Source organism: Protomyctophum bolini (genome assembly GCF_963924005.1).
Source record: "Protomyctophum bolini genome assembly, chromosome: 8".
Taxonomy (NCBI): Eukaryota; Metazoa; Chordata; class Actinopteri; order Myctophiformes; family Myctophidae; genus Protomyctophum; species Protomyctophum bolini.
Window position 1 is genome coordinate 21,091,844 of NC_137869.1, and position 20,589 is coordinate 21,112,432.

The window sequence follows — 20,589 nt, forward strand, 5'->3', positions numbered from 1 at the left end:
ATGCATGGACCTCCGCACATAACTTATGACTGCAAGCATCATATGAGCTGCCAAATATCACCAGCTTGATATTTGCCCTTAAAACTCAAGATGAAAAAGAATAAGAAAGAAAGAAAGAAAGAAAGAAAGAAAGAAAGAAAGAAAGAAAGAAAGAAAGAAAGAAAGAAAGAAAGAAAGAAAGAAAGAAAGAAAGAAAGAAAGAAAGAAAGAAAGAGAAGAGAAGAGAAGAGAAGAGAAGAGAAGAGAAGAGAAGAGAAGAGAAGAGAAGAGAAGAGATAAACAACATGAAAGATGAAAGTCTTCTTTCATGTTGTTTATCCCTGGGCTGTTCCAGGGAGCACCCTGTTATCAAGGTGAGACTGGCCCGTCTCATGCCCTGTAATCTCCAGTGTGGCTGGAAACAACCAGTCACTGTCCCATCCTGGACATGACCCTCCCAACCATGGGTGGTCCCAGCAACCTCCACTCACCACAACATATGCCTCCATCTGCAAAAGCAACACACACAAACAGAAACAAGGAGCAAAAAGTCAAAGGATGACACACAGACAGAACATCATCCTTCTCCTCTCTCCCCATCCCCCCCCCCCACACACACACACACACACACACACACACACACACACACACACACACACACACACACACACACACACACACACACACACACACACACACACACACACACACACACACACACACACACACACACACACACACACACACACACACACACACACACACACACACACACCACCCCCGCCTCCACCACACCCCACCACTCATCTGCGCAACAATCTTTCATCTGTGAAAGCGAGAGCTGGCCTTGGCCAGCGGTGGACCTTTATAGCCATGGACATCAATAAACAGTCTGTCTGCACAGTGGCACGGTATACTGGGAGGCCATTGCTAACATTCCAGCCGAAATGTCTTGAGCTTCCCGGCTTCTGTAAATACGTAAACTGTACATCTCTGTGTGCTCGGGGTGAGCTAGGGCTGCCTCCTTCATTCCACAAAGCGATGAAGTTGGAAAAGCATATTTGCAGGAAATATCATGGATGACGTTCTAATTTTAAAACATACGTCATCGCTTGAAGAATAACAATGTTGTAATGCATATGATTATTCGGCATCACATATACATAAGACTTGCAGGGATTTATTTAATCTAAAATATAGGTATTTTATTGTATTATACTTTTTTGTTTCATTTAATATTTTTCTCTGTGAAAGTGTGTGTGCACGGTCCTGTATAAGTGTATCCTTCCATCTATGCTAGTACGTAGTGGAAATTCTCGCAAAAACAATGACACAAGTAAAATTGTTGAGAAATCCCCCGATTTCTAATGCCGCTTTAGTAACCAATTTATAAACACCACAAACTAAATTATGCAAAACAAAGAGAGCTTTCTAATGTGATTCTGTAATTGGATATGTGCATGTTAGACAAGCAAGCATCAGTTAATTCCCGTTTGATATTCTTCAAGGCAGAAAAAAGAAAATCACCTTGTCGCTGACCGGCCTCAGATCAGGGGTCACTGTGTAAACATTGATGAGCACTGAAAACGAGGAGAAGATAACACATTTAAAAACACAACAGGGTCTTCTATAAAAGGAAACATGTTATTGTATTTAAACACTGCATGGTAATGCCATTACCTTCTGTTCAATGGAAACCAAAGAGCACAACAAATCTTCGCACCTGGTCTGAATCCATGGGAACCAATTGTAGAATACCGTCCTATGTCTAAATTGCTTTATTTAATTGGCCGCAGTTCAGTCGGAAGTTAAAATAGAGTATACTGATAGGGCATGATTTCTATCATGAGTTCAATTGTGGTCATTAATACATTTGCTTGGGCCCAGCCTCAGCTCACACATGACAGTGTTTAACCTTTGTACTTTTCCCCTAATTTTCTCCCAATTTAGTTGTTGCCCATGCTCTATGTCTGTACTGCGTTGCTTCTCTCTGCCAACTCCCCCATCTGTTGGCTTAAGGATGGTGTAGACAACCATGTGACAAGTTGACAACACATGGGAGACGCCAGACGTTTCTTTTCACCTGACAAAAACGGGAAAACGCAAACGTATGTGGAGATTCACTCTATCTCCACCAGTTAGTATATTTAATTATTTAGTTGCATTATCTTGTATGCTTGATTATTTTTGTTTATGTTTTTTTCTTTTTTGTATTTTCGTTTTGGTATTAATTTTATTGTGAGTGTGTAAACACTGGGGCGGAAAGCCAAAGAATCTATCAGATACACAAAAAGGGGTAGGACCCGATATGTTTTTCACTAAACTTCTTCCTACTCCTTTATACGAACAACATAAATAAAGGATTATGTAAGAATTTCTTTCTTTTTCTTATCCTCATCTATATTTTAATATGTTCGAAATAAATAAATAAATCAAAATGAAATTGTGGGGGGGGGGGGGGGGACTTGTTACACTTGGATGTGTCTCGCGCCGGAATAAAAACTATCTACAATGGTGGCTCAATCCGTAGTAGCGTGGCTCGAGTTCACCCGTGTACACATACAGCTGCAGTGCAGGTCATCTACTGTGATATCTGATGAAGTAGCAATGAGGATAGACCTTTATGTTTGGGTTTGTAGACTGGCTTGTCCGTCTGGATGAAGACGGCAGTGCCCTTGCTCTCCACGGTGACCGTGGTGTAGTTGTGGAAGATGTAGCCTCCCTCCGTGAGGTGCCGATTCCCCCATACCTTCAGATGGGCCTGGCCTCTCAGCCCTGGAGGAACCTGGTTACCACACACACACACACACACACACACACACACAATCAATGGATACATTTTATGGATCCCCGAGACCCAAACCAGTGAAAATAGCAGATCTACAAGCACACAACTCGTTGCGAGCTTGTAGATCGGCTATTTTCACTACTTCTGAACCATTTGTTTTCTAATTTATGGAATTTTAGATTTTTATTTGATTTCTTCATGAAATCACTGAAAAAAATCATTGCATTTTGTTTTTAAATTGTGAAAATATTAGCTTTTTGGAAATCTATTTTGAAAATCTAGGAAACCAAAAATGTATGGACCCATAAAAATCTGTCTGCGACCCACAAATGGGCCCCGACCCAGTGTTTGGCAACCAGTGGGATAAAATAACTCTCAGGGCTAAAACACACGCTGTGAACAGCACGACGCACGCACACCTAAACAAAAAGCTCCCACCCACATTGTCTATGTAAAAATCTGATGCACACCTGCTCTCGGAAACAAAAAATGTCAATCAAAAAGTGTTCCAATAATAAATTAATCAGTCTAGGTTTTTCAAATTGACAAATCAGTCAAAACATCAGGTGGTTGAGGCCTCTCCAAAATCAGGATCAGCGTCGGACCCCCAAAGGCTCTAAGTAGCATACGTTACAGAGGCATGACCATGGCACACAGACGAACAGACAACTACACAGACGAACACACAACTACAAAGACCAGGCTAATGGCTCAGCATGCTTCATAAGACTGTAGCTCATGTGAACATGGGCGGAAGGAGTAATGGACGGGGAGAATGAAGAACAAGGAGGGGAGAGGGCGAGGGAAGGAATGAAGTCGTGCATGCTAGATTGATCCATTCCAGCCATTGGGGGCGGTGCACCATACATGCACGTCAACAGCTGTTGCATATTACATTGAGGCTGTTACCTTATTCCCAATGAATGTGCAAAGACAGATGTTGCATTACAAATAGTGTTTTGCATGTTGCCTGAGGAATGCGCACAAACAGACAGGCAGGCTCTCACTACTGTGCAGCTGTCGCCACTAAACAAACGCTGTCCATTTGAAACATGGTTGGAAAAGGAAGCATGTAGAATGACAGTAAGAAAAGACCTGGTTGATCTCACCTTTAACTTGATGGTGCCTTTGTCTGCAATAGAAAACAATAAATCAGAAAAGCCAGAAAAGTCCAACATATTTTACAAAACAATTTTGTGGTGATTGTTTATAAATGGAGATTGACTGTGATTATTGTGATATTTAAAAGACATTATATTTACCCTATTTATGTGGGACAGTTAAACTGGTGCTTTCTTTCACCCATACCTAACAACACATCCTGCTAACCAACTCAACTGCTCAAAATTGATCTATTACTGAACTAGTGTGCTAACTACAGTAGGCTTTGGCCCAGTTGGAACCACATGACCCACTTGGGGAGGGGACATTTGCTCGTGAGCTGTGAACTTGTAGATTGGCATTGTTATGTGTGTGTGTGTGTGTGTGTGTGTGTGTGTGTGTGTGTGTGTGTGTGTGTGTGTGTGTGTGTGTTTGTTTGTTTGTTTGTTTGTTGTGAAGTGATTTGGTGCAAGAATAGAGGGTTTAAGTGGTCTGGGCCGGTTAGCAGGGAGTCCAGCTGTAGGCTGTCTCCATGCCACTCTGAGGCACAGCCAGCCTCATCCATTAGCGTTGCTGTCAAACAAATCACACAGGCGTGTATACAACCATGGCCTGGTGGGACAGCCTTGGCTGATGAAGCCTCAACGGCCATGGAGGAAGGACCCTGGTAGCAGTCATGGCATGAGTGTATGTTAGGGGTGATGTGGACAACATCAATTATAACTCATCTACAAGCTCGCAACGCGGTGCAATACGTTGTGCGCTTGTAGATTGGCTATTTTCACAATTTGTGAACATTTCTGCAACTTTTTTAAAGTATAAAATTCGGTTTACCATCAGTGATTACAACCAGGATTACAAATCCAAGACTATAACTAGTCTCATATCACGATATCGATACAATTTGCCTGCCTTCATAATACCCTTTTTGAAGAATCACAGGAAGGGACTTTCTGGTAGAAGCATGTACCATATGTGCACCGCAATAGTTCCAATTTAGGTCTTGTTATGAGTGTGTTGTCACATTTCAGTCAACTGGGTTCCCTCCTGATGTCATTGTGGGATGATGGCCTTAACAGTGCTTTAACCCATTTAGGACCGAGTCCGATTCTAAAAACGCCTTCTATAATAAATACTGTTTACTGACCTAAGTTTTCTGGAAGAAATTCAAATATATATTCAAAACTCACACCCGTGTGAAGTGAGGGGCGCTAATATATTAAAGTCTAACTCATGTTGATTAGGTGATATAAAACAAACGGTGCAAATGGTTTATTGTTAACACCATTAACAATAAAGAGACAATATGACGTAAATGACACATTATGATATACATTTTCCCTTCATTGTCAATATGTTTACATTGAACTAAAGACAAATTAAACCTGTGTATAGGAGGGGCTAGCGCCCCTCAAAAAATCAAAACATTATGCTGAGGCATAGTAGACTTTATCCTCACCGAACATGGTGGCATGGCCGTGGGCCACTGTGTCTCCCTTCACAGCAAGCTGTGCCTGAACACGTGTCTCTGCCTTAGCATTGAAGACAGTCACACTGACACTCTCCTCCACGCCTGCTCGGAACACTGAGGGGGCAACGACCAGGTAACCCCTGGGTGGGAGAATGATCATGACAGGGTCAGAGAGGTGCGATGAAGAGTGGAGAGACGGTTAGAGTCATGTAGAAGAGGGAAAGAAAGATTGCATAAGGATGGAAAGGTTGATGAGGGGGAAAAAACGAACGGTTGGGTAGAGATGAAGAATGGTAGCACAGATGGATGGAGGAGGGCGAGGAGAGTAGGGGATGGAGATAAGGAAGAGAGGGAGGACAGCTGGAGATTGAAAGGAGATAGAGATAGGATAGAACGTTTCCCTGAAAGCCAACTTACCATTGGCTAAAAGGCCATGGGCTATATCTTGCGCCACTCCTTACCCCTTATCCATAGCTTGTAGATCCGCTAGTTGAACTATTTTACAATGTTTTTCAAAGTTGTGAAAAATGGCAAATAAGTTTAAGGATAAGGGTTGGCGCAAGATAGCCCTATGCATAGTTGCATACAAGAGGATCTTTTCTGTGAATGGGTTCAAAATAACATTGCTTTCGAGGAAGCAATAGAGGTGAAACTCACATCATAAATTATGAAGTACATAAAACTTTATGTAAGAGTCTTCACTCTTTTCTGTGAATGACTTAAAATAGCATTGCTTTCGAGGAAGCAATAGAGGTGAAGCTACCGTCATACATTATGAAGTATATAATATATTACACGCCATTTTCATCTATCTTACTGATTCACACACACACACACACACACACACACACACACACACACACACACACACACACACACACACACACACACACACACACACACACACACACACACACACACACACACACACACACACACACACACACACACACACACACACACACACACACACACACACACACACACACACACACACACACACACATTCCACATGGATTTGTGCAGCCAGATCGAGTTTAATTGCAAGGATACCAGGGACATGGTACCTGTTGGCCAATGAGCTGTGTGCTCTCTTTGGGTGGTCTGGCACCTCTGTCAAACCTTGGGAGTCTGTTTGGGAAATTAACGACCGAGATTCCACAGCCGAGCCACTCTGACATTTAAATCCGAGGGGAGGCGGCTGTCACTGAGGTCATGGCGGAGCAAAGGTCATTCTTTGATGTGTATAAACATTTTGTAAAAAGGCCAAATTTAAGGATGGCAGGGTAGCCCATTGTCCTTCCCGTAATGGAAAGGTCCCAAGTTCAATCCTCACTGCAGCTATGACTGCTATCAAAGTATCCTTAAGCAAGACGCTGCACTGTCCGGTTAGATAAATGCTAATTCAACATATTAATGTTCATTATTGTTTGCTTCACTAAATAGATAGGCCTATGCGATGGTCAAAATTAAATACAGTAACATGAATGACAATGATAAAATAGTGGGTGTAACTACTGACAGGATGCATCACTAAGTTATTCTCAATTATGTTTCCATAAGGACAGGCCATATTTAATGTACAACCCATAGCAAAAATTGTGTCTGAGTGACAACCAAAACCTGATTGGCTATCGTATTACCTGTGACTGAGACGTGTACTGTATGGGAGACTTCCCGTGCAAAAGCACGCTGGGCATTGGGCAAGACCTATGCTAGTATGCTGTAGTGTAGACGGTATCAGACCTATGCTGTAGTGTAGACGGTATCAGACCTATGCTGTAGTGTAGATGGTATCAGACCTATGCTGTAGTGTAGACGGTATCAGACCTATTCTGTAGTGTAGATGGTATCAGACCTATGCTGTAGTGTAGACGGTATCAGACCTATGCTGTAGTGTAGACGGTATCAGACCTATGCTGTAGTGTAGACGGTATCAGACCTATGCTGTAGTGTAGACGGTATCAGACCTATGCTAAAGGAAATGACATCGACGCTTCACGAATCAGTTCACATTCTCCGTGTATGAAACAAGTCTGATCGGTCGAAAGAATATCGTATCCGGGGGAAATGCATCTGACGGATGTTCCGGCCGACACTTCCGCCGACACCGTCTCTGCCTTAGGTTGTGACCAGGCTTTTCTCTTCAATACCGTCTCTGCCTTAGGTTGTGACCAGGCTTTTCTCTTCGCAGACGAGTAAGCCTGGGAACGAAGGCTAGTGCAGGACTACTAATGTTGGACTTGGAATATCCAGCAGCACAATCAGTTTACAAATTAGCAGTGGGCAAAACATCCAGGCTCCAGCACAGCTCCAGCTGCATGCTTGAAAGTGGATCAGGTGCTTGGTATTACTGTGCTGGGGAGCCAGGGGCAATATCTTGGTTTCTCTGTGCAGAGGGATATGCTGAATAAACTGGACCATATGGACTACTGTATGTTAATGGCGTGTCTGTGCAGAGGGATACAATGGAACATATCTCCCCGCCAGGTCTCCTTCCACAGCTTAAAGGGCCACTTCACCCCTTTTGTAACCAGAGATTATTTTAATCATGTTTAGATCGCAAGAAACACTTTCCTGAGGTTTTAATGTAATATATATATTTTTTTGATATTTTAGACAAGACGCCATGTTCATGACCAAAAACCTGTCATGAAAATGTGGTCTTACTTCCTTCCTGGACTACGAAGTCACACCTCCATGCAGCCTCCCCCCTCTCCACAAGGAGGGGAAGTGCACTAAAGCATTATGGGCATTGGAGGAATTCAGCAAACTAGTCAAACCCTAGTCAAACACACATCATTATTTTTCGGGCCATATAGGGTGCAAATTTCAAGCACATGGATATCATGTATATGACTTGCAGAAAACCCATAGTTCATAGAATTGTAGTTACATGAGTAGCCTTCCTTCCTCCCTGACATTGAAAGTCATGAGAAAATCCCTTGAAAAAATGAGGAAATGTGATGCGTTTGATCTACAACCAGCTCTTTGATCGGGTGCTGGTGGCTGTTTCCAAACTTGCGCTCAACCTTTTTGTTTCTGCCTGAATTTGCTACTCATCTGAGGGTCGCTCGGTACTTGAAAAGAAGGATTTGTGTTCTCTTAAATTAAGGCTGTTGTATGAATTTAGTCAGTCAGTAGGTGCTCCACTCCACCCCTCCCGAGTCCCTCTGGTCAATTAGGCAACACGGCAACTCTTCACAATTAATAACATGATTCTCCATGACTAAGGATTAAGCTTTCCATCATTCAGCACCGTGCTGACAGCAGCAACACTGATAGCAGACCAATAACATGTCATGTCCCTGCTCTCTCTGTGTGCACTGCAGTGCAGGGGGCACCATACAAATGAACATGTCTCTGGACCAGGGATACAATGGAACATATCTCCTTACCAAGTCTAATGATTGATTGAAAATTGTATTCACAATTTGTAGAATGGGTACAATTCAAACAAAGGTACAGGTCATTAGTCAATACAAAAACTGCTATGAATAAAACCAGAAAAAGCACTGTGCTTTTGTGCCGTTTAATCAACTGGAACATGTCATTTCAGTTTAATATGCCAAGGACATAATTAATAATAGTTATTTCTGTGACCCCAATCTACACTGTAAAGTCCTGTGTGTTCATTTAGCTCGGACAAGTGTACACACTACAGATGGAACCAAATGGACCTGTATGGGTCCTTTTGGTTACTAATACTATCAATCATTTCCCCAGCCCACACCCCACTTTGAGAATCAGGCCATCTCCTATGAGTCCTACTGCATCTCCCTAGCCTTACTATGTGCTGAGGTGTACAACAGTGGGCAGAGGGATATACAGGTATGTGGAATCTGCAGAGGAAGAGCCTATATGTTGGATAAACTGAGGGGGCTCCTGTCCTCTGCAAGCATTAGCCTATCTCAATTGGCACGAGGTATATTATTATTAACCAAATAGTTTCCAATTATTGGCAACCAGAACACAAACACACAAACATTGTTAATATAATAGATCAGTTTAAAGCAGAATGGATGCATAGATGGATAGAACATTCCCCTACCCCCCCCCCCCCCCCCCACCACACACACACACACACACACACGCATCATTGTCACCTGAAAACAATCATCAAAGAGCTTCAAAGGCCATTTTAGTGACATGATACTTTTGAGTATCGCGTGGCGAAACCTCAGTAACGATCAAATAAACGTGAAACGTGTGATCTAGGCCAGTCAAACACGCGCATGAGCATGCATGGGTAACATTTTGGACGAATCAAGTCAACATATTTGGACATGTGTCATTATTATCGATTTATAGTACTGCTTTACCAAATGCCAAATCTTGTTGTAAATTTGCCATAACGCTGTCCTAAACGCAGACCACTGCTTTTGCTCAAAAAGCTTCGCAAGTTCGCATCAAAACATTTCATTGCACTACAGTTTACTTACTGCCTCTCTTGTCCACAACTTCTGTTCACGTTGCAGATGAACGAAACCCACCAAAGACCCAGAGCAGCTGTCAAACCCAATCTCAGCATTTTGGCCCAAAGTAGCCGAGATATTGGGGAATATCTCGCTCCCCTTTGCAAAAATGAGGATAAATTAACTCACTACAGTCAGAAACTGTAGTGACTGTTACTTTCACCCGTCTCTTCTCCCTACAGCGGTCTATCCATTGAGACTGGTTGGTGCGGCAGCCTAGACTAGAGTAGGTGTGCAAACGTTTCGCCTGGAAACGGCTAAGGATCGAGGTTTCTTTTTTTCATCATCCCACTTCGCGTATAATGTCGATTGTTTTTTTTCTTCTTTTTTCCTTTCACACGGCGGACAGTCCTCTTTCACGTGCCTTCATGATCACCCGCCCTGTAGGACTGTTGTTATCTCACACTTCAACATTACAACTTCTTCAAAGAAAAGCGTCCTTATCCTGCTGCTGAAAGTTGTAGAAGTAGATTACAATTTGTAATCTCTCCACCGATCCGGATCCGTCTCTCTCTCTCTACTGGCTCTCTCTGGCTGCTCGCCTCCACCTCTATTTCTCTTGAAGTCGTTCCCCTTACATCTGCCAGTCAGAGCTACTTCTCCGTGGCGTGCGCACACATGCGCGCGCGCGTACAAACACACACACACACACACACCTCCGCTGGCCCCACGTAAAAGAGATCTATACAAGCTCGCGATGCGACACGTTGTGAGCTTGTTGTTGTAGATTAGCTCTGGGCTGCTATGGACCAGAGCTAGTTGTAGATCAGCTATTTTACGCGCGCGATACTGTCGTGCAACGAAGTATGAATCGGGCTTTCAATGGTTCATTCACACTCACAATCTCCACCAGATCCCCACCACCTCTCGATCACGTTTACGATACGCACGCCAAAAGCAAAAAAAAAAGTCATGTGTTTTACAGCTGCAGTCCAGAACTTGTTTATGATGATAATTATAATATGATTTGTGTCTGAGACACTGAGAGTGACAACCAAAACCTGATTGTGTCCAAACGGACGGACCCTTACGGATCCATTTTTCTTTTGATCAACATTTGTTATATAAAAGTTGTTGGACCGCCTGGAACGCCCTCAAGGACCACTGGTTGAAAACCAGTGTCTGCAATATCACTACAGTCACACTGTGTTTGGAGGATGTAGTCTCCCTAGTATACTCCTCCAGAAATGTAGACCCTGGGGGTGTCGGTCAAGGACACCTTGTTTGACACGTAGTAGTACTGCCTGAAGCACACAAGTGTCCTCTCCACTAGCTTGAGTCCCTCGATCGTGCGGTTAACTATGGCTGCGAATCTCAGGTAGAACATAAAAGTTATAAATGGCAGAGCTGCTTTAATTGAAAACTATTACAAATAATGGATACACTAGGGATTTTATTGTGTAATAAGGAATGGATTCTCCCCATTTAGGTAACAATCTATCGTACTGTTCGTACATGAAAATGTAAAATCTCATTTTTTTACTGGTTGACAAAGTCCATTTTTCACCTACAAGCCTTGGGCGCCCTCAAGTGGCAACTTAGTTCAAGTGCAATTGTCTTAGTAGCTGAAGAAAAATAGGTAAACGAGAAGGAAATACTTTGCAAAACATGGCATTTAATGAAGAATTGTGAACACAAGAACATATAAATACTGCAACTTTCATACAATGTATAATGGCATATTGGTCTGGCAATAAACTGTAAGCCTAGCCAACAATAAACAAAACAGCTGCGGCTGCGGTCCCAGAGGCTAAACCAACAATACAATGAGGAAAATGAAATGTAAATGTCCAATGATGTTTATCAAACATTTATTATTGAGTTAGACAAGGTTGCTAATGTTTTGCTAACTATGGAGAAAATGCAAACATCTCAAAATAAAGTAAAATAAAACGGTCTATATTTTTGTACACTACATGACTGAAGCCATTTAATAGTCAATGACTGAAATGTATTGACGGCAGTGTGGTCCTTTTAACAGCAACAGTAAACAAACAAAAACAGTTCACATTGTAAAGGAGAATAATGAGCATGTCTGACAAAGTGTCAATCACGTTTCATCATAAAGGCCACAACCAGCACTTAATAAAGCCTAATTTATTCCTCACATGGCAGAGTCGCTCATGGAAAGCATCAAGCTCACAATGTGTCGCGGAAGCGTGTAACTACACTGTAGTTAAATCTTCGACGCGCGTCACCTCTCTAGCACAGCCGTGGATGATGCTGCCAACAGTGAGGTCTCTCTGCTTCTCGGCCACTATGTCATGATGCAGCTTGCACGGCAGCTTCCCTGCGTCGGGCTCGGTGAAGGACATCTTGGAGAAGACTACCTGCCGGCCCTGCGTTACCTTCACCCCATGGAGCTGACACAGCTGGGCTGTGAGGGGCCCCTCCAGGGCCAGGAGGCCAGCCAGTCTGTCCAGGGGGAACAGACAGCTGCGGCTGCTGTGTCCGTGGCTGTAGATCAGCAGCAGGTCCCTGCGACACGTCCCCAGGTGGCGATGGAGGGCACAGCACTGCAGGAAGTTCAGCCTCTGGGCCAACCGGAGCAAGCGTACAGGGTTTCGCTCCAGGAAGGCCCGGTTGATAGACAGGGCAAGGCGGATGGCAGGAGACACACGTAGGTCCTCTGACAGTTCCATGGTGTGGTGGAGGACTCGAGGAGAACCTGATGAATAATGGGAGGAATTGTCTTGTAAGGCCACTAGACAGCCTTAGTAGAGATAGAGATCTTATTTGACATATTCAATGTACATTACTACTTGTGTGTAGTGTAGTGTACAAAAATGTGGATCTCGAGGTCATGAGGTAATTCGTCTATGAGACTATGACATATCTATCTATCTAAATTTGGGCAAGGTTTCAGCGCTATGACAGCCCAAATCACTCCCATACTCAAAGGTAAGTGTAAATGTTTCAAAAAGTACAAAACATCTTGAACACATTTTTGTGAAGGTACTTATAAGACTTATGTAGCTTATTAGCAGCATGCATAACTAGTTTGCTGCTAATCAGTTCAGCAGTTTGTGCAATTAGCTTGGGACAAACAGACATGGACCCAAACAAATGCAACGCCCCACTTTCGCAAAACAAATAATAATAATAATAATAATAATAATAAAGCATATAAGACATTGCCTCAAATTCTATTTGCTCACCCAGGTTATACAGTAGACTGAGAGCCTGGAACTCTTCCTGGTTGGGATGTGGTCCTGTCCCATTGGCGTAACAGTCCAGCAGCCAGCTCAGGCTCTCCTGCAGGTGAGTGTCATTGATGCATGGGTCATACACCTTCAGGGGCTCGCCGCACAGCCGGTAGGAGGCGTAAATGTGGAAGCGAACCGTCTGCTCCAGAATTAGCTCGCAGTCTGGCCCGGACACCCTCTGGATGATCATATCCTGTCTCACACTACGCAGCCGGTCAAAGACAAAGTCATACACCTGGAGAACAAATGACAAAAGCACACTGAATTTATTTAAGCAAATGCTTTCCCTGAAAGAGGGAAATGCTTGCTTTAAAGAAAGCAATAATTCTCACCATTTCATAATTTTTTCATAATGAGAATGCACTTAAAGCTGCAATCCTTAACTAATTAATGTTATTTAGGCCTATCTGTTGGGTAGAGTACATGTTAATATAATTAGTCTTCCATTGAGAATTCTCCCTTGGTGAAAAGGTTGTCTATTTTGTAGGTTACCAGGGTTTGAATCGCAGGTAGGAAATTGCATGTATTGGCTGCAGCTTTCAACTTATAAGTGAATTTTTTGCGAAAGGAAAGAGAATCAAAAACTCAACTGGTGGCTGTCTGACGTTTCCTTTCAACTCTGGGCTGGCCGAATTCACGATCCACTTATTGCCCATAAACGTATGGGCAATAAGAGGCAGGGCTGGGAAATGTATGTATATTATATCGATATTGTGATGACACTAGAATACTGTCTGGGATTATGGATATCATAATAGTTTAATATGGCATAAGTGTTGTTTTCCTAGTTTTAAAGGCTGTAGAAAAGTGATGTCATTTTCTGAATTTCCGGGCTGTTCTTGCTCTCTTCTATTATTTGCCTCCCTTCACCCACTTAGTTATTATACTGTATAGGTATTACTGATGATGATTATCAAAAATCTGAGCTAACCTCAGTCCAGGGCTTCAGATTAGGAGAGGCAGCGATGTCATCGATAAGGAAACACACAGTCTTCAGCAGCACGGCGGTTGGGCGAAGGTCATCAGGGCAGGTGCTGTCTTTTCCAGCAGCGGGTCGGGAGTATTCCTTCACAGTACGCAGGGGGTCCGCCCTGGGTGGTCTGTCTCTCTCTGTACCCGCCAGTATCTCATAGCGATGCAGACAGTTCTGTGACTCTCGGAGCTGCAGCTCCCGAATGGGGCACATGAACTTGCAAATGCCGATGGGGACACTTCCCATGTCCGTCTGACCTCTAGTTTTCTCCTCTCCATCTTTCCTCCTCACTTGCTCTTGACAGTCACGGCCTCCTCGCCAATTCTCCTCCTGGCTTTGTCTCCCTGCATGTGGACCTCTCCTTTGAGAGTGGGCACTGTTTGTGGGAGGGATGCCAGTTAGAAATACCCATAGACCCTCATTTGATAACAAGTTCTATCTCTGGGATGCCAATCTACACTGTAGTGTAGAATCCTCATAAAGGTGATGTAACTCTTGAGTGTATCAATGTAATATTTGTACACTCTGAGTTAGACACGTCCTCAATGCGTACCCAACTTCACAATACATGGATTGATGATACATGATTGAAAATGTTATCAGTTTGCAGAATGGGTACAGTTCAAGAAAAAGCACTAAGACTTGTTTACATAAGGGTCCTCCATTATCAATTCATTCAGAACATTTAAAGACATGGTAGCCTAAAGGCTACGAATATACACTTCTATGCAAAAAAAAAAAAAAATTATATACACGGTTAGAAATAGTACAATATGGAAATATGGGAGGGCGTTTACATCTTTACAGGGGGTTTGAAGGAGTCAGTCTGGCTAGGGACTCACATTCCTTAACGGCTGTTGGTGGGGCTTTCCATAGCCCAAACATTTAATATACCTTTTATTGAAAGGATAAGCCCCTTGAGATGTCGCATCTCATTTTAGAGGGGGTCCTCAACACAGATACATTGTACATACAGTTCACAAAACAATACGATACGACAGTACAACCGCATGCACACAGATTAGCCCTGCGACTCTGCGAGTCAGAACGCAATGGTAGTAGTGAAGTTTCTGACATTTGAGCTGACCCAGGGGGTTCCGGGAGGGGCTACACACAGATAGGACAAAACAAAACGGAACAAAAGCTCTCGTAGAGATTTTTTCCGATTCTAACGAATCGGAGTCTAATGTTTGGGCTAGGGCTTTCCACATTTTAGTGGCACGGGAGCGAAATGTTTAACGCCTTGCCTTCGATAACATGATTCAACCAGAGTCCGAACCATAGACTGTAAAAAGGACCGAACACAGTCAACACACAGATTGGGGACGGGTCCCCTCCCAGTCGAGATAAACTAGCCCCAAAACGTTCCCTCAGTCCCTACGCTTATTCTGTAGAATAGATCATCGTGGCCGAATGCATATCAAACGGGTCCTTGAAATGAAAAAGGCTGAGACTTGAGAATCACTCACTGCTATAAGATTCATATGTGTTTTTAGTAGAATCTGTTTGCTGTTAGCAACCAAAGCTACCCCGAATCAAGAAAATGAATGCACTTTCTCCTGCCTGTGCTTGTGTGGGATCACGAAACGGGACATTAGCTATTTAAGATGCTTGCGTCGCTATAAACATTACAATGGCACAATCACATTTCATACCAAAGAAATGTGTACATTACTACATTTAAATGTATATTTAATTGAAACTCACATGCGGCGAGGGGCTCTCCTCCTGCTGCTCATTGGTTACCGTTGTCAGAGTGTGTGCCGTAACTTTCCGGCACGAGCCAATGAAAACGAGTCTTCATTGTTTTGGTGTGTCACATCCGGAACACAAATTTGTAGCGCCAGTGGTGCCCATAGGTGGCGCCCCAGCTCTATGGTGGCGCCACGGGTGCGTACTGAAAAGTTGTGCCATGAATAATTTAATATTTAAAATAAAAATAGCATGAAATACAATTCAATGTACTTCATCAACAGTAAAAGGTTGGTCTCCAGACGGATACCGTATATAATGTAGCCCCTTTTTATTTTAACAGAACAAATCAAGTGCCAGTTAATTTGTACCATACTTTACCAGTTTTGGGAATAGGCCTACTGGAAGTGCAGAGATATAGGCTTGATTATTACTTGGTGTTGCACTGCAACAGTAGCAGCAGTTCTCTGACTTTCATTTAAAGGACCCCCAGTTTTATATGCATTAGGGCCACAAACTCTTTTGTAAAACTGGTTCCATTATCCACACACACATCCGTAACGCTATACTGTGCAACGTTTTCAACAAAACAAAGTTCAATTTGATATAATTGACTGGCAAAAGTTCAGTCATAGGGGCCTTTTGCACCAAGAACTAAATAAAGCTTAGGGTTAATCAAGGATTGGTTGATCAAGGATTAATTCTAATTAGAGTTGTTGCACGACTTGATAAACCTTAGATAAACCTTGATTTAAACCAGATTAAGGTTTAATCTTTCTTGGTGCCCTAGACGCCAACTCCAAACACCCAAGGGTGTTGGACTTCAACCATCATCCAAAACCATCTGCAGCAAATTTGTAAAAAAAACAAGTGTAAAAATGTACCAAGTTGTACAGTGTACACCAACAGAGGGTTTTTTATCAACACAGGGATTTTTAACACTGCCGACATTTAGGACCTCTCCAGCTGCTGCAGTAAATTTGAAATTTGCGACATGTATGCCATTACAAATAAATCTGTTCATGTGCATCAGCTATTGGGCTAATCATGAAGTTAATTCAGATGCTCATTCATAAAAATTCAAGAGACAGCTAGGACATGAACCCCACAACAGGAATTTTACATAAACAGTGTTTATTAAAAAATTACAATAAAAGTTAAGTTTAATACACAAATATATATACAATAGACCTACACACGGTTTCATGTGACAAAAACTCATCCGCAGGTCTCTAATATATAAACAGTGGGTGACAGGTGCAGTACTTAGTTTAGACAATCTCAAACCCTCACCCTAAACCTAACCTCCCACGGGGCAGCACACCTAAACCTAACCTTAACCCATGTCTAACCAATGACTAGTCTAAACTAAGTATGCACCCCAGTGACGTGGGTCCTTCACTTGGAGCCGTGCAGCTCCTGGATCCTGTCTGGGCCCAGGTGTTCTTCCGCCAAGGCCTGCTGGGTGTGGATGGCATGACGACTGACCAACCCCGACAACTCCAGCAGCCCTGAAAAGCCTCTGAATAAAAAGATGCACAATACATTGTGATCAGAAATATGCAAGCTTAGCTGAGGGCCTAGTCACATTTTAATCATTTTCAACTGGTATTCGTATGTTATGGCTTCTCCCAGTTGCTGGACTACAGTGAAATTGTCAGTGGTAATTTATGAGTGTATAAATATAACCAAATGGACCTGTAACACTGAGGATTTTACGCAGTATTATTTGACGTGGGCATGCTTACTCAGACAGCTCGTGACTGATATCCTTTGAAGCCTTTTTAATTTCTCTCAGGCATGTCACACAATTGGTGTTGTCTTGATCACCATGCGTGCAGTCCATCAGGATCCTCTCACCGTCCTTCAGGCAAGCTTCTGCTTTATCTGGTGGTGAGGAGATCCACAGCTTACCACAGAGTTCCAACACAGGTCAGGTAATTTAGTCACACTTGGCATCATTTTGTGCAGGTCATATTTGAAAAGATTTTCTAAAATAGCAAATCTACAAGCTCACATTGTGAGCTTATAGATCAGCTAGTTTCAGTAAATTTTGCAAAACTGGAATGCAACAAGTCTAAAATAGGCAATAGGTTATGAAAAAATATATATGGAGCTACAAGGTTTCTGCCTAATAACACTACTTTACGGTAACATGTCATTGTTCGGACCTCCCGTTAGTCCGACAGATTACCAAGACTATCCCAAACCCTAACCTCAGACATAACCGGCCACGTAGTTCGCCAACCCTAACCTCAGTCTTAACCGGCCACGTAGGTCAGACTTATGGGCAGTCCCCACTTTGAGACGTGCATTTCCTCCTGGGGATCAATATAATAAAACATGATTGATGGATGCACCCAAACCACGATCATAGTCAAATGAAAATCCATCAAAATTACATTTTAAGAAGACTTAAACTTTGATTATACTAGTCAACACCAACCCAAAAATTCCATTCTGTCCCCTTCGATGTGGACGTTCTTTATAGGAAGCTCATGTCGGGTGGTGTCAATGGCAGAGGCGAAAGATTTGTAATCTTCTGTGAAAAGCTTGGCAGCATCAACCACTGGCTCCAATGCTGCAATCTGGAATATTAGTGGAATGAAAAGTATAACAGGTTACAATGTTGGTTAAAGGAGTAGTTAATCTGACTAAACAGTTTACAAGAAAGCACCCACACCCAAAATATAAAGCCAGGTGCTGGACAGAAGAACACATTAAAATAGAGTCTGTACACTAGATCATTCACCCATAATCATTTTAATGGATTGATCCATTACTGCAAGTGTGAACACAGTTCACTAGGGCAATGCACCAGGACGTCAGAGGAGAGTGGAATACAAACATTGGAATAAATGCATTATTTACACAATCCTGTCGTTTGTTGTACATGAGTGCCAATGTACCATCTATAAAGAATGCTTTATACAGAGACCAACATGCAAGGCAACGACACAAGTGATGGCTGATGGAACTTTTGAGTATTGGAGTTCGGAGCATGACCACAGCAGTGTGGACTTTTTCTATCCTATATGAACGCAGGTCATTCTAAACCTTTATTTGATTAGAGTAACCTGTAAATCCAGCAGCTCATTCAGAATTCTCTCCTTCTCCGTCTGGAGGTACTGCCTCTTCATCTCCTGGACCTCCTTACGTAGACGGTCATCTTCTTCCATCTCCTCCCGGAGCCGTGCATCCATCTCTGCCCTCAGCTTTGCATTATTGTGCCCCATCTGGAGCCCAAAGAGCACAGAAATAGACATTAACCATGAAGGTAATATTCATTGACAAAGCAATGAACTCCAACTGTGACAGCCAATGAAAAAGACTTGTTGGTATCACAAATGTACATTACTACAAGGTCTAGTTTAACAACAAACATGCAGTCAAAATGTGTCAGTAGCATTTTATTATGAGTCACCAGTCCTAATTATAGTTACGGTATATCACCTTTGCTGTGAGGTAAGCCAACAGGAACGTGTTCATCTCGATGTCGTCCTTATCATTCTCTGGGTTTTTCTCAGCTTCCAGACCATTCTGTATTGCAGTGTTCTCTAAAGCACACGCAATTACTACTAGTACAAACAATTTTGAACGCATGCATAATTACAGACAAAGTACAGGATAAGTAGCAACTAGACTAGAGAACACAGGCATATAGTTTGTAGACAATACACATTGATGTTTTGATCACTTTGAATGAGTTACCATTAATCACAGACAAGTCGTAATCAGGGCGGTGGTGTCCTCCTTCAGTGAATGTGGACTGCAGCATACTTGCACTCACAAAAGAAGATTCTAGATTTGATATCGCTGAGGGCAAACAGTACAGTGGTCAATTATAGCTCAACTCAAACTACATGTCTTGCAAAACAATACTGTGTAGATATTAGATGCAATTTTTTCGAATCAAATGGACGCTCCAGGGAGTCCCTCTGAGAGTGCTCATGCAGTCATTTTAGGAGCTGCGTTTCCATTGAAAATGAAGGAAAATGTTTGGCAAAGGTTTAGGGGGATAAAAAGGCCAAAATGCCAGTCCTAATGATAGTTACAATCACCTTTGCTGTGAGGTAAGCAAACAGGAAAATTCCCTTTTTATCATTCCAGCATTCTACTGTAGGAGAAATACTGAAGATGAAGGTAAACATGTATAGGTCTCTTTAACCCCCTGTCACATAAAAGTAGCCACAGCTTTTTAGACAATAGACTGCCAGAGTAAAGAAGAAATACAATACGTCAGCCAGATGACAGTGTAATAAATGGATTTTTCCATTTATTACATCACTGCAAAACATGTGAAAATACATTAAAACCATAAGGTAAAAATGTCATAACCATGTATACAATATAAAATTATATACAGTATGTCTACAAAGAAATATGATTAGAACTTTTTCATAAATGTTTGTGTGCATGTTCCACCCCAGAATATTCTGGAAAGCTCTACATTTGCAGCACAGGAAATACTTACGGGTTGGAAAAGCCAGGGGGGCCATGGACCGTCTTGGCGGTGTACCCACCTTCGGGTTGGAACACCCAGGTTTAGGCGAGGAGGGTCTTGGATTGGCAAAGCCAGGTTTAGGTGAGGAAGGTCTTGGTTTGGCAAAGACAGGTTTAGGTGAGGAGGGTCTTGGTTTGGCAAAGACGGGTTTAGGTGAGGAGGGTCTTGGTGGTACAACGACAGACTCATTGGCCGAGTTACTCTGTTGACAGTTAAAGGACTCAAAATCAACATTTTTATAGAGGTCTTGAAACCTAGCCAATTTGCAACTCTTGTTTTATAATGGGTTGAATCTAGAATTGCAATACATTGATCAAATTGAAAATTCTGATCCGCTTGTATTAGACGTTAAACTCACCAACATTGCAGCTGTAGGGCAAGCTTGAATTATCCTTTTTCA

The 20,589-nt window shown here is 42.6% G+C and overlaps 2 protein-coding genes across 2 annotated transcripts in view; both read right to left on the reverse strand.

Moving 5' to 3' along the window:
* cpamd8 (C3 and PZP like alpha-2-macroglobulin domain containing 8) overlaps positions 1 to 10,466 on the reverse strand; it is an 83,005-nt gene extending 72,539 nt beyond the window's left edge. The window contains exons 1-6 of the mRNA XM_080771212.1: positions 9,782 to 10,466; positions 5,328 to 5,479; positions 3,877 to 3,899; positions 2,599 to 2,764; positions 1,507 to 1,559; positions 471 to 488 (exon numbers count right to left, since the gene is read on the reverse strand). Of these exons, the coding sequence (XP_080627338.1) occupies positions 471 to 488; positions 1,507 to 1,559; positions 2,599 to 2,764; positions 3,877 to 3,899; positions 5,328 to 5,479; positions 9,782 to 9,870 (501 nt within the window). The 5' untranslated portion in view covers positions 9,871 to 10,466. The remainder of the gene's footprint in view (positions 1 to 470; positions 489 to 1,506; positions 1,560 to 2,598; positions 2,765 to 3,876; positions 3,900 to 5,327; positions 5,480 to 9,781) is intronic.
* A 943-nt stretch (positions 10,467 to 11,409) lies between these two features.
* The window catches only part of LOC308320145 (uncharacterized protein), a 10,502-nt gene continuing 1,322 nt past the window's right edge, over positions 11,410 to 20,589 (reverse strand). The window contains exons 4-15 of the mRNA XM_080770463.1: positions 20,160 to 20,391; positions 19,397 to 19,501; positions 19,139 to 19,242; positions 18,763 to 18,921; positions 18,132 to 18,273; positions 17,434 to 17,572; positions 17,088 to 17,207; positions 15,701 to 15,791; positions 15,081 to 15,100; positions 13,952 to 14,369; positions 12,973 to 13,255; positions 11,410 to 12,482 (exon numbers count right to left, since the gene is read on the reverse strand). Coding sequence (XP_080626589.1) covers positions 11,980 to 12,482; positions 12,973 to 13,255; positions 13,952 to 14,369; positions 15,081 to 15,100; positions 15,701 to 15,791; positions 17,088 to 17,207; positions 17,434 to 17,572; positions 18,132 to 18,273; positions 18,763 to 18,921; positions 19,139 to 19,242; positions 19,397 to 19,501; positions 20,160 to 20,391 — 2,316 coding nt within the window. The 3' untranslated portion in view covers positions 11,410 to 11,979. The remainder of the gene's footprint in view (positions 12,483 to 12,972; positions 13,256 to 13,951; positions 14,370 to 15,080; positions 15,101 to 15,700; positions 15,792 to 17,087; positions 17,208 to 17,433; positions 17,573 to 18,131; positions 18,274 to 18,762; positions 18,922 to 19,138; positions 19,243 to 19,396; positions 19,502 to 20,159; positions 20,392 to 20,589) is intronic.